We start from the raw sequence: 15,085 nt of genomic DNA on the forward strand, positions 1-15,085 counted from the left end.
TTGCAGCTATTTAAATGATAACTACTTATAAGATGCTTATTTTTTCCTTTTCATAGTTCAACCTAAAAAAACTTAAATTGAATTTTTACAAGTATTCCTCACAAGTTAAAATACAGTTAATCTAATATTCTAATATTAAGTAATTTTGAATAAATACAGTAAGACAGAGCTTGCCCCATGAAGACTTCAATTAACTTAAGCAGCTTCACTGAGTTTTTGAAAAGTTAGATATTCTCTCTGTGTACATGCATTTTCATTTTTTGTAAGTAGTAATGTGTTATCTATCTCATTCTGCTTTGTTTATAAGCTTAAAAGGAATTCACTTAAAAATAATTTTTTTAAAAAACAGACTTTTCCTACTATTTTGGTGACAGTTTTAATGGTAAAGAAAGGTCATCTAAAGATAAAATTTTAAAGCCTATACAAAATATATCTGCCTTTGAGCCTTTGAGCAGAAATGGTCTCTTAATTTTCACCCTCTTAGTTTCTCTTTAAAGTCAAAATGTTCTGACATCAAGATTAGCCAGGGCAACCACTAACCTTTAATGCGATGATCCCTTGAGGCAGCCAGGAAACTCAGAAATAAATAAAATGTTAAATCCCAAAAGGCGTTACTGTTAAGAGGCCAATTCATGTAAAAATGTATGTGAAAGGACTGGAGCAGTAGCTCAAAGGTAGAATGCTTGCTTAGCCTGTAATCCCCAGTACCCAGTACTAAGCACACCCTTCCCCCCAAAAAAGTGTAAGAAAGTATTCTGTTACACCCCTCAACCTATTCAACTAAAGAAAAATGGGACTTTTTCATTTCTTACCTTATGTTTAGAAAATATGACATTCACTATGTTTATTTAATTGAAAGCTCTAGATTTTTACAAATGTCAGATTATACAATTTCTAAGAAAAAAAGAATCACTTGCTAGCAATGTGCAAAGGAATTCACAGTGTTTTAGTGCAGTAAACTTTTTTTTTTGGTGGTGGTGGAAATTGAACCCAGGGGTGCTTTACCTACTGCCAAGCCACATCCCCAGCCCGCTTTATTTTTTATTTTGAGACAGTCTTGCTAAGTGGGTTGGGGCCTCACTAAGTTGCTGAGGCTGGCTTTGAACTTGTGATCCTCCTGCCTCAGCCTCCCGAGTCACTGGGATTATAAACATGTGTTATTACACACAAACCTTTATTTAAAAAAATTTTTTTTTTAGTTGTAGATGTACACACACCTTTATTTTATTTACTTATTTTATGTGGTGCTAAGGATGGAACCCAGTGCCTCTCACTTGCCAGGCAACCACTCTACCACTGAGCTACAACCCCAGTTCCTCCCCACCCCCTGACTTTTGAGCTATTCTAGACACAGTTTAGAAACTTTTCAGAAAGTCCTGCCGTCTTGGCTGCTGTTTAGCAACTCTTTGACACAGAGGATTAATTAACTAGCAACCTTTGGTAATAGCTGAAACTCCTCTAGAAATGGAGGGTGGCACCAGGGTGTCTGATTTTCACCACATTTCATTACTGTCTACCTTTAGCTAGGTAAGATTTACTGACCTGATGAGATCAGTAAAAGAGGAAAATTATTTTGCTACTTCCAAGGATACATTTTCCACAAGATACTGACAAATTAGTATTTCTGATGCTGGCCAATAAATAAATGGAACACAATGGACTTTATTAGTTCCTTCTAGATTATAGAACCTTCCTCTAGGTTAAGAATAACTGCACTCTTCTAAGGGTGTTGGGATTTTAAGTTATTTTATTGTTCTAAGCTAAATATCACAGAAAGATGTATCCATTAGGTGGCTTTTTAAACTACAAGCATATATCTCTCTTTATTAGCTTGAGATTGTCTTGGAAAACACATATAATCTCACTTTCCTTTATGCCTATGAAAACACAAGCTCTGGAGTCACACTAGAATTAAAGAGGGAACTGCAGGAGAAGACAAAGCCTTAGCCAAATGGTTGGCTGGCCATTTGAAAGGAGTGTCAAACTGTCATTTGGTATCATCAATCAGATTATCTAAAAGCCCAGGAAAGTTAGTTGCCAGCTCATCCTGTTCAAGCCTTATCTGTTCTGTTTCAGTTTGCAGTTCCTAAGTAAAGTATTCTCCTTATTCACTCTTCACATCATTAAGTTGTTTTGTCCAAAGGGGATTAAGAAAGTGCTTCTAAAAAATGCTGCTAAATCAAGAGGGCAGAGATAAAAACCATCTTGTCTTTCTAAGCAGTGATTTCGATGGTTCCAAGTAATATAGTACAAATCTGGCAATCTCTCTTTATGCTTCTTTTCTAACAATACTCACATCTGATTTTGTGTTAGTGGCAAGAATGCAAAGCAATAACTTCACCTTCCTGGCTGAAATAAGAGAAACCAGGAAAAATAAGAGACACCAGGAATTCTGGCTCAGAATTTGGAAAGAACATCTTGATATACATGTACTGAGGACAAACCTCCATCGCCAGTAATTTTTCCCTTATGTATCAATAAACCAGAAGATACAAAGCTAGAGGTCGTTTATTGGCAAAAGTGCTACAAAAATATGCATTTCCCCCCTAGGTAATTGGGAATGACCATATTTTATTCAGTTTAGTAAGTTTTCAACTTTTTTAAAATTTAGGTTATGATATAAAAAAATAAAACCTACAAGTAATACCTTTGTTTAAAAGTTCTTAATACATTATCTTTTAGAAGAGAAATTCTGCCCAGTTACCAGATAAAGATCTCTTTTCCCCCCTTTTACCTGTTTATGAGGACCCCTGAGTATGTGTGCCTTAGCACCTTCACAAGCCGTCCTCATTGCTTCCAGTGATGGTGTGCCCAAGAGATCTGTGATCAAATCCAACTACAAGAAAACATGAAATACAAATGGACAATAAGATCACAGAAACAATCTTTCATTACTCTTAAATAACAGCCTTAGAAACAAGGACCAAAATTAGGGAAAAAACTTAAAGCAAGTTCTAGACTAACTAACCTTGCAAGAGTCTCCACTTTCACTTATGGCCTATTCAACAAAAACAAAACAAAAACATACAAAAACCCAAGAAAGATATTTATTGGGAATTCACGATAAAAAATATATATCTATATATAATATGTTTGGCAAGAAGTACGTTCTAAGACTACAGCCCAGGCTGGACTTGAACTTGTGATCCTCCTGCCTCAGACTTCTGAGTCACTGGGATGACAGGTGTGCGCCACCATGGCTGGCCTATTGTGCTGTTATAGCATCTACAATCTTTGTGGAGTTGAACTTTTCTTCTGTTGGTGGTTAATAACTGTCCTTTCAAACAGTTAATGAATGGATTCTGATGCTTCAGACACATTTAAGCTCATAGAGGAGCTAATCCAGAAACCAGTTGTATGGTTTAATAATTACTCAAAACATTCTGACCTGAAATGAAAGATAAACTCTGTTTGGGCCAGTACATACCCTTTACATTCTAGTCATGCAAAAAATCTCTTACATTGGCAGGAAACAGTGGTACTTGGAAAACTATGAAACTGCATAAAGTCACACTTAGCTAGCTGAGCACAATAAAAGAAAGCAATAAAATGGTCTTCTCACATACAAACCTTGTAAGTAGCAAACCACAAATTTCCTGTAGTGTTACAATTGTTATTGTAACAATTGTAGGGTTGCAATTGTTATAAGAATTATTTACATATCAATTTTATAATCTAATTAACAATAATAGGGGCTGGGATGGTAACTCAGTGGTAGAGCACTTGCCTAGCATGTGTGAGGCACTGTGTTCAATCCTCAGTACCACATAAAAATAAATAAAATAAAGGTATTGTGTTCATCTACAACTTAAAAAACAAACAAACAAAAAACAAAAACAATAACATTTCATTCAGATTCTTGTAGGATGGGAAATTCTTACCTAGAAAACAGTTTTCTGCACATATCTAAACCAAGGGGTAGCCATCATTATCACTGCCAGGATAAAGGATATACTTGAGAAGCTTGCTTTCCATAAAAATTAGATCGCTATACAAAATTTTCTGGGAAAGTGTAAAAGCAATATTGTGGGGTCTCTAGAAACTACTCTAAAGGCAAAAGGAAATAACTGGCTTATGGAAACATTCAGGAAGTTGTCTAAAATTGATCAGATTCAAGGGAAACACTTACAATCTGCTCTTCAGCATTTAGGGTAGTTATTTTTCAAAGATACAGAGAAAATGCAACAGAAAAAATAAGCACTTCTGTGTTCAAGTTAGACTCTATTTTACATATCAATTTTTTACCCTAGAACACACTGACAATAGATGAGTTCTCCTCCAGTGCTTAAGACCTATGAATTCTCTAGAAAATGAAATATATCCCATATTCCAGTTGCTTCACTTTTCTTTCTAAGCTCTTTTTAGCATCAATCCAAGATTCTTGTTCAATAGTTAGGATTTAAATTTTATTATTATTGTTTTTATTTAAGCTTCTGTATGTAAGGTACTGTCACACATTCATTTTATGATAGTTTGTTATGTTCAGATAAAATAGTCTTATAGGTAAGTCTGTTAAACTCTATTTTCTAAAGAAATTCAATAGTAGATATTGTCAATAGTAGTAAAAAATAGATTATGTATTATATGCATCTGATAATTTTTAAATTACTAGGATCAATCAAATCTCAATACTTCCTTGCTCAAAATACTTCACTGGCAGGTTCTTTCTCTTTCCCTCTGATGTAATTTCCTATCTTTGATCCTATAATCCCTCTAACATGCCATACTTGTTCCTGCCTCAGGGGCTTTATTATGATGGCTGTAATATCCTCCTTCCTTCTTTCAGGAACACCTTCCCCAGCACCTTACTCTCACACACATTTCATGTGAGGGAAATGTTATCTTTTGAAGAATTCTTTACTGCTGCCCTACTCACCCATCATTTTCTATTTTTAACCTGGTGTGATTTTTTTTCATCACAGACTTTATCATTACTTGGGGTTAATTTATTGGTATACTTATTTTATGTCTTACGTGACAGTTTCACAAAGGCAAAATAACTTCTGTCTGTTTTACTGCTACATCCCTAGCATCCTGGCACACCACCACCATCATAACTGCTAACATTTACTGAGTGCTTACTATGTGCCAAGCCTTATTTTTAGCTTTACTAGTTTATTTAACATTCAGCTTTAGAGATTCTCCCCTCAAAAACAACAACAACAACAAAAAACAAAATACCTCCCCCTTTTTTTAATTAAAAAGAAGGTCAGTGAGGTTAAGTAACTTGCCCAAAATATAACTGATACTAAGTGGCAAAAGCTATTTTTGAACCCATCCATCAAATTCCATGATTTGGGCTCACTGCTTGTTTGCTTCATGCAAACAATACTGTTAAAATTTATTAATAAAAAATACTAAACTAAAAAATAAAAATATAAAAAAAAGGGGGGGCTGGGGATGTGGCTCAAATGGTAGCGCGCTCGCCTGGCATGCGTGCGGCCCGGGTTCAATCCTCAGCACCACATACAAACAAAGATGTTGTGTCCGCCGAAAACTAAAAACTAAAAAAAGAAAAAAAAATGCTTAGGTTATATCCTAAGAAAAGACATGCATTAATGAATTAGTATAAAGGACAACTGAGGCAACACAAATGATTTCTGTTTTAGTTTTTTTCCCCCAGTGGTGCTGGGGAATGAAACCAGACCTCAAGTGTGTTCTATCATTGAACCACACTCCTAGCCATGAATGATTTTTTTTTTTTAAGAGAGAGAGAGAGAGAGAATTTTTAATATTTATTTTTTAGTTCTCGGCGGACACAACATCTTTGTTGGTATGTGGTGCTGAGGATCGAACCCGGGCCGCACGCATGCCAGGCGAGCGCGCTACCGCTTGAGCCACATCCCCAGCCCCATGAATGATTTCTTACATTTTATAATAATGATTAGAAAATTTCTCAATGTTCAAATTTAAAGAAATCAGTAAAAATTTATATCTAAGCACAGAGTATAAGTACATAAAGTCACCAAATACATCTTCAAGTCACAGCCATTTAGTTAGAAAGAAGAGAAACTCTCTAACAATTGAAGATTATACCTGTGCACATTATAACAGCAGAGTCTGCAGCTATAAGCATCAGTGCATGTAATAAAGTCAACACTTACTCTAATAGGCTCCTAAGTTACAAAATGAATCTCTCTGTAATCTTAGAGTTTGTAACTTTCTGAATTTTAAGTGAACCTGAATCTGCTAAAAGCAAATTAGACAGTACAATGGATAAGCCCAAGACATGTGCAAGATGGCTTTTCCCCTCAACTCTGTAATAGAATTCAAAGCTACTAAAGCCCTAAAGTGAAACCACACCTGCTGAATGGGACTCTGTGCCTGAAACAATATTCTTCGTCCTAGTAGTTCTGCAAAGATACATCCAACAGACCAGATGTCAATAGCATTGCTGTAATGACGGCTGCCCATTAGGATTTCCGGAGCCCGATAATACTGAGTAACAACTTCCTGAGTCATATGACGGGATTCATCTAATTCTTCCACTCTGGCCAATCCAAAATCACAAATCTAAATAGAAAAGACAATCGAAACATTATCAGCAGACAAATGAACATGGAACAACAAAAAAACAAAACAAAGAACCTTGACATAATCCTAAACTTTAAAAAAATTTTAATGATATAAGTAGAGTGCATTTGTGTCAAAATACAATCTGGTTTTATTCAGATGAGAGGGAATAAAAGTTTCAAACTTCAATGTTTCTATATAAAATGATGCATCTTAAAAATATTCTCATCTTCAATTTGTTTTCAACTGATAATTAAGTAAAACAAAACAATAAGACACAGTTAAAATCATATTTCTAGTTTTAATGTAGAAACAAAACTATTTTCAAGACAGGCTTATAGAGGAAGGTATGATAAAGAGGTATATCTTAAAGACTTCCTGAGTTGACTGTTTGCCATTTTTATTTTATATGTACAATGCACAGTAAAATGTCTTTAAAGTTATGTGTTTCAAACTGAGTCCTGTTGAATCCAATTCTGATGAAGTACTTTAGGAGTTCTATAAACACTTTATTCAAATTTCACACCTATCCATTTAGAATACTAAAATTCATACTCAAACATGTGTATGTAAAAATGTAATATACTGTAGAATACTAGTGCTACTAGGTTCATTTCTTCATACCATGAATATTTAAATATTACCTTTCAGATAGTATATTAGAATCTGGAGACACAGTTAATAAGAAAGACTGCCTGGGTACATAGCTCAGTATTAGAGTATATTGCAAGACCCTGGGCTCAATCCCCAGTAATAATAATAAAAAAAAAAGGAAAAAAAAATGATAAGCTCACAGACTGGTTAGTTTCTATACAGTACAAATATTTTTTTTTCTTTCTATTTAATTGAAAAGTAGCCTGAGGTTGCAAACTACCTGTTAATAAATTACAACAAAGCCATAGTTGCAACTACTACTATCTCCAAATATTGAGATTTTCTTGATATTGGGAAAATATTGATGATGAGGTCAGATAGTAAAGACCATGTAAGCTATGTTATCTCTGATTAACTTTACAAGAAACTATTAGAAATGGTAAAATAATGTTTTAAATCTGTTTTCTAAGTTGAGGTACCAGAACTTGAGAAAGGGTTCTGGAATATTTTTAAAAGTCTGAAAACTACTCCTTTAAATAAAACAAAATTTACTCCTAATTTTTGGCAATCTCTCTTTCTGACTTAAATCAACATTGTCTATTCACACTAAATGAATGCATGTGTGCAAGTGGGGATGAGTCAGTATGAAGCCAACATTTAAAAACCTAATAATGAAGAAAATTTTTCCGGACAACACAGAAAAATCATAACAAAAAGACCAAATTTATCACATCTTTCCAAAGGTTAGTGTTCAAATAAGATAATATTTAAAAGAATGTTACTAGGCCATGATTTTTTAGGACATCTTTTAAAATACAGCAAAACAAAAAGAAAGAACTCAAAATTTTTTCTTGCACTTACATTTCAGGAGAAAACCCAACCAAACACCTATTGAACAATGTATTTTGTCATAAAACAAATCCCTTTAAAAAATCAGCCTGATCCTGAGTTTACTTTTTGTTGTTGTTGTTAGCAAATGCAAGATAATCTGAGCCCAAAGTAAGAAATTTACAGTAAAAAGATACTGAGGATTTCCAGCAAAATTATCCAACTTTGCTTAATAGGAAACAAAATATATTCAAAATATGAATAGAAGCCATGCATGGTGGTACAACCCTTTAATCCCAGAGACTCAGGAAGCTGAGACAGAAGGGTTCCAAGTTCAAGGCCAAGCTGGGCAATATGATAAGACTTTATTTCACGATAAAATAAAAAGGGATCTGGATGTAGCTCAGTGGTAGAGCAATCTTGCATTCAATCCCCAACACCATGTCCCCACCCCCTGCAAAAGATGGAGACTAATTTAAAGAAAATGTTTTGTTATAATTATCTTCAAATAATATACAAATTAATTTGTATATTTGATAGAACAGAAGTAGTGTCTATAGCTTATATACTTTACTCTGGCTTTTTAAAAGCAAGCCTAGATCTAGGATGAGTCAAAGGAGCAGAACAAAATTTCAATTTGTTCTAATCTGTGTTGTGTGTCCATAAATGACATTTTCCTTTAGTTACCCATTTATGTAGCCAGAGGTTACAATACCATAATAGATGATTTGGAAAATGGACTTCAAGCAGTTAATAGCATCAGGCATGACAGATTCTATACAAAACCGTCTGTAAAGGTTTCAAACCAAACACCCAAATAAGAAGAAACAAGCTTAAGTTGTCATATGATTGACTGGTATGAACAGGACAAAGAATTCCTAACTATAAAGTTTTTAATGTGTGTTTTTCTTTTAATTAGAAAAGGATGAAATGTAACTACTGTCATTTTTGAAGAAAATATGAAAAACTGGTTTTTAACTCCTAAAGTCACAATTCTTCAAGGCCATAGTGAATTTTCATTCATATGCACTACAACCAAACTGGCTTTTAAAGAGAACTGGCTCACAGTTCAGAGAAATCACTTAAATTAAAAAAAAAAAAATTATTTCTACATTTAAAATTGTTAATGCTTGGATTAACTGTCAACAACCTAAGTAATAACAATAGTTTTGATTACTTTTAAAAGATAGTTCTTTCAAATGTATCATTGAAATGGTAAAAATAATTACTGTAGACTAAAGTACCATATAATACTGTAACAACTCAAGAAATAAATGGAATTTTTATTTGCTTTCACACGACCCTCTAAAAAGGCTCTTATCTCTAATTTCTATGATGAGGAAAAATATGGTAGACCTTTCATTATTCAGGAGGTCTGCCAATATATATTTGTATTAGAGGTAGGGAAAGGCACATATGTGGATTTTGCTATTTACGAGTCTCTATAACAAGAGACAATGGGAAGTGGGACTAGAGGGAGAAGTAAAATTGATGCTTTCTGGAGTGCTAAATATATTCAACCCTGTAATCCATTTCTCTTCAGGGGAGTTACTGAGGATTGGCTATGATATATGGAGGAAATACACTTGATAGGCGCACATAACTTTTTGTGGTCTAGCATTTTCACTTTCAAACATATTTCTACTTCCTACTTTGCTACCTCAGTCAAATAGCATACAGAAATGTTTTATGCAAAAATGTAGACAGTCTTCCTAAAAGGCTCTATTTCATTTTTATTTAATAAAAGCTAGAATAGTCTAATATTTTTTCTGATATATACTTTCTTTAACAATGGAACAATCTCAAAAGACATCAACTTCTCTATTATTCATTATAATTCTAATTTTAAAACTGAAAAAAGATACCTTAAGAACACAGTTGCTGTTCACAAGAAGATTCCCTGGCTTAATGTCTCGATGTAAAATGCCAGCTGAATGGAGATATTTCAAACCTGAAATAATGAACAGATTTAATTGTAGATGTTTAATTCCTTTTAGTCAATTAATGATGCTGGATAAACCTTAGAAGGTTACAGGGTAGAGGATTTAGAATTGTTCCCTAAGTAACTGCATAATGCATATTATTAAAAGTTTGACTTAGTCCCCTCACAAAAAATCAATTTTGCTACAGTAAAATCATGCAAGGTGTGCATATTCCAAGAGATAATGTGTATAATTTAAACTAGTACATAGATTTAAATATAGATAAGCTTCTCAGACTCCCAAGTTAAGACTGACCATACCAATAGCCTTCAGTTGCTTATCAGTGTGACCAGTGAAGTTCTGGTACTGATAATCTTAACCTATGATTCTGAACCTACTTCAACAAAATAATTTCCATTAAGCAACAGGGGGCCTTTCCCAGGGCAGATTTTTCACTGATATGACAAAACTGAGGAGCTTGTCCACATGTGTCAGTAATATTTTCTACCACTGAGAATCAAGAGGATAGGTCATTACTTTTAAAATAATTTTGACATCTTAAAAGATTGGGGCTTTAGCACTGCTAAAAGACACAGCCTCAGGTTGAGACTTCTTTTTTTAAAAATAAAATGTAGCAAATCACACTTTCCCACATGTATAAAAAGAGACAATAATCTTCTCCATTTCCCCCACCACAGAATATCAAATCTATAGGAGGTGAACTTTCTAGTTTTAATATTGCTTATGCATTTTAATTCTTTTTGGCAGATGCTTTTCAATCTCTTTAAAGAATCACTTAATTCTATGAAAAAATTATTTTACTGGATAAGAAAGCTATTTTAGCTTTTAATAATTTTTCACTTATAACTGCAAATTGTGAAGGATACAACTGATGGCAGAAGTGGCATCCATTATGTTGGCCTACATTGTTTCTTAGTTAATTCCGTGCTTTTTTTTTTTTTTTTTTAAAGTACCAGGGATTGAACCCAAGGGCATTAACTACTGAGCTACATCCCCAGCCCTTTCTTATATTTGGACTCTGAGTCTAAGTTGCTAGGGCCTCGCTAAGTTGCTGAGGCTGGCTTTGAACTCATGATCCTCCTGCCTCAGCTTCCCAAGCCACAAGGATTACAGGCATATGCCACTGTGCCCAGCTAGGTCCATGCTCTTAATGAGCCATTCTGGAGTTATTTAGCTGGTTTTTTCTATTGGTCTCCTCTTTCTGCTTTGGTTTTAAGGTCAATTTATTTCTCTAGAGTTGGACTTAGTATACTAACCAATACTCTGACAAGTACACCTATTATTGGCTTGCAGAATGCATTTCATCCATAGGAAGTACAGTCATTTTTAAATTTAGTCATCTGATACCATGTACTCTTACTATGTAGAGAATTAAAGGCTGCTTAAATGCATGTGGGACAAACCACTCTGCTTATTTGTCTTCCTAGATTAACCCAACTCAACTGCCCAGTGAAATTCATTACTTCTACCATCATGAATATAAGAACTATTTGTCATTACATAACATCAAATATGAAAATGATGAAATACAACTTGGTCCAAAAGAAAGAGCAGTTAGGAAAAAAGAAAATCTTAGAAGGCCAGATTAAAGTTCAAGTGAACAGCAAAACATTTCATTTATATCATGACATGCCTTTTTCTTCATGAAGAAAATCTTACCTCGCAAAATCTGATAAAGAAAAACTTTGACATGATCTGAGCTGAGTGGTTGAGGAGAGACGATAATTTTATGTAGGTCACTCTGCATCAATTCTGTGACAACATATCTTGAGGTTTTAAGTTAAGGATAGTTCAGAGAATTCAGCCCTTGATCCCCCCAAAGCAGTCATCAGATCTAGGGTAATTGCCTCTCCAAGGCTAGAAAAGTTTAAGAAAAAGAGCTTCTAGCACAACAGAGGTGAGAATTCAACCTTTACAAGATAAAACATTGACACAATTAAAAGAATTATATGTTTAAAAGTTAGTAGAAGTAAGCAACAAAATGATTTACTTATGAAAAGCATCATAAAGAGAATACCAAAGGTAAACATTTGAAATAACAGGTCAGGAAAAGTGGGAAGACCAAACAGTCTCAAGGTCTATTCAGAAATGTAACTGGAGGATCCTTTGAATCCAAACAAAAGGGGGTTTGGTAATCTCATTTTAGTCTACCATGGAAAAAGATTACAACCTATCCATTGAATTATCAATTAAGTTACTTTATAAATTATGGTACCTTCAGAAATATATAAAATGGTAAGTCTGAATCCAAATCGCTCCACACTCTGAAAAAAATAATTCTTTTATTATTTAACTCTTGTATAAATTTGCAAGACCTTCTTATAAAATTTCAAGCTTCCTATGCTTTGTACTCAGTTGTATCCTCAGGGTTTTGTTTAATCAACACATGGCAGATGATCAAAGAGACTGGGGAATCATGGAAATGTGGAATTCAGGACTCCTGCTAAGCACATGGATGTTATAGATATTAAGGAATCATCTTTTGTTGTATCTAGAATAGATTCATGTCTTGCCCTGCCCTAAGTTTAAAACTCATTAAAAGTTTAGACGAATTTTATGATTTTACTATATAACCATCCTTAAGACAATTTCCAATTTAAAATTTTTAGCAAAGATGTATAGAAAAAGGGACAACTTGGGAGCAGGGAGAATGAATAGCATTTGACACAAAACAGTGAAAATTCTCTTCTCCTTGTCTTTAGTATAAAAAAGGCCTTTCCTTGTCCCTCACTGCTTGATGTTTCTAAGTCTCCTTTGTTAGTCCTCTTTTCCTCTCCAACTAAATGTTGAAATGCTCCAGGGCTTGGTTCTTGGTCCTCTTCTTTATTCACACTTGCCCTTCTTGGGTATTGGAATCCAGTTCCATTCCTCTTAACATACATGCTGAAGTAGCTCACACCACCAACCACAAACTTTGGAGCTATCCTTGATATTTATCCCTCTCAAAATTCTGTTGGTTTTACCTTCAAAATTTAGCTACAATTAGGGCACTTCTTAATATGTCTACTGTTATCACTCTGGCCCATGAGTCCTAGATTTCTAAAACATTATTTTTCTTTTTTACTGTTTTATTCATGCCTATACACTGACATTTACTGTATTATACAGAAAATATGGCTGGGTGGGATGGCGTGTATCTGTAATCCCAGTGGCTTAGTAGGCTGAGGCAGAGGGCTACAAGTTCAAAGCAAACCTCAGCAATTTAGTGAGACTCTGTCTCAAAAAATAAAAAGGGCTAAAAGGCTGAGGGGTGTGGAGTGTTAGGCGCCTCTGGGTTCAATCCTTGGTACCAAAAAAAAAAAAAAAAAAAAAAGTTTCAGGCTTCTACATGCTTACATATTTTAATCTCAGATTTTATCATTCAGGTTCTTTCCAAAAAAGTATATTTTGCCTCATAATGAAAGTGAGACAATGTGATTTGTCATGTGGAATTTCCTTATGGGACAGTTCTCAGTGACAAATTAAAATTATTCCATAAAATGATATTATCAGGGTTATATTTAGTTTTTCTTTTTATTCAATGTTTTCTTTTCTTTTTTTTAAAGAGAGAGTGAGAGAGGGGGGAGAGAGGGAGAGGGAGAGAGAGAGAGAGAGAGAGAGAGAGAGAATTTTTAATATTTTTATTTTTTAGTTCTCGGCGGACACAACATCTTTGTTGGTATGTGGTGCTGAGGATCGAACCCGGGTTGCTCGCACGCACGCCAGGCGAGTGCGCTACCGCTTGAGCCACATCCCCAGCCCCTCAATGTTTTCTTATGAGATTTTTCAAACATACTGAAAATTTGAAGGAATTAAACAGCGACCACCCATATACTCTCAGTATTTTGTAGACTCTTAATATTTTGCCATATTGTTCTGTCATACATCCACCCATTAATTCATTTAAATTTTTTGATGCATTTCACAGAATAATCTTTTAAGATTAAGTCAAAATTGTGTCATTCTTGTGCAAAAGTTTTCTATCTCATTTTCAGTAAAAACCAAAGTCTTTCAAATGGCCAGGTCATAGTGATCTGACCTTCTTCTCTGATAGCCTCTCCTATCACTTTCCTCCTGTGCTAGACACATTCCAACCTTAGGCCTTTGCTGTAGCTGCTCCCTTTGCATGTACTGTACTTCCCAATACCTATTTAGCCCTTACATCTTTCATCTCCTTTGCAGCTTTACTTAAATCTTATCTTTCAAATGATACCTATCTTGATCAATCTGATACCGCATCCTGCACTCCCTACCCAATTGCTACCTCCTTGTACAGCTTTCCTTTTTTTGCCCCTAGTGGTCATCATCCTATATAATTACTTCTTATGTTTATTATTTGTTATACTCAGCCCTGCTCCATGAAGGCAAGAGTTTTTGTCTGTTTTGTTTACAAGTCTATCCCAAACTCTCAGGATGGTGCCTGCACATAGTAAATCCTTATAAATATTTATTGAATGAATGAACTAATATATATTGAGCAACTAACAGGTAACTGGCACGCTACTAATTATTTTAAATATATTATCGCATCTAATTTTCATGGCAGGCTGGGGATGTAACTCAGTGGCAGAGCATTTGCCCCATGTACAAGGCCCAGGTTCAATTCCCAGGACTGAAAAATAAAAAATAAAACCAAACAAACCTCCATTTAATTTTTATGGTAAACCTACAAAGTAGGTAGTGACATCCCCAATTTACAAATGAGGAAAGTTAGGCTAACAGAGAAAGTAACCTGCCTAAGGTTACACTGTAGTAAAGCTTAGATTTGACTGTATCTAAAATTGCTTCATTGGCTCTCCATAATTTTGAATTTATCTTTTCTTCTTCTGTTTTGAAAAACATTGGAAAAAAGCTATAATAAAATAAACTAAATGTTCACTGTTTTTCCTAAGAAGAATTTCGGCTGATAAATGCAGAAGCAGTAGAATTGGGGCAGGGGGGGCCATCATTCTGCAACTTCTGTGAAATCATGGATCTAGCACTATCAATCACTAGGAAAGCCACTTGAAAGGGATGAGAACAAGCCTGATATCAACTCAATCCACCACTCAATTTTAGCATCATTTAATGTGGGACAAAATATTATGTCCTTATGATAAGCACACCACTGACTGCAAAGTATTCATGCCTAAAAAAGTCTAATTTAAATATAATCTGTCCTCTAGCTCTGATTACCAGCTTATTAGAAATATGGGGAATAAAGAACCAGGGTACCATGAAGAAGCAAA

At 34.5% G+C, this 15,085-nt stretch overlaps 1 protein-coding gene across 1 annotated transcript in view; it reads right to left on the bottom strand.

Annotated features, from left to right (window-relative positions):
• Positions 1–15,085, bottom strand: part of NLK (nemo like kinase) — a 144,453-nt gene that overhangs the window by 16,975 nt on the left and 112,393 nt on the right. Inside the window, exons 4-7 of the mRNA XM_081269993.1 lie at positions 11,538–11,644; positions 9,801–9,886; positions 6,304–6,513; positions 2,735–2,836 (exon numbers count right to left, since the gene is read on the bottom strand). Of these exons, the coding sequence (XP_081126119.1) occupies positions 2,735–2,836; positions 6,304–6,513; positions 9,801–9,886; positions 11,538–11,644 (505 nt within the window). The remainder of the gene's footprint in view (positions 1–2,734; positions 2,837–6,303; positions 6,514–9,800; positions 9,887–11,537; positions 11,645–15,085) is intronic.

Source organism: Spermophilus citellus (assembly GCF_964194105.1).
Source record: "Spermophilus citellus genome assembly, chromosome: 17".
Lineage (NCBI taxonomy): Eukaryota > Metazoa > Chordata > Mammalia > Rodentia > Sciuridae > Spermophilus > Spermophilus citellus.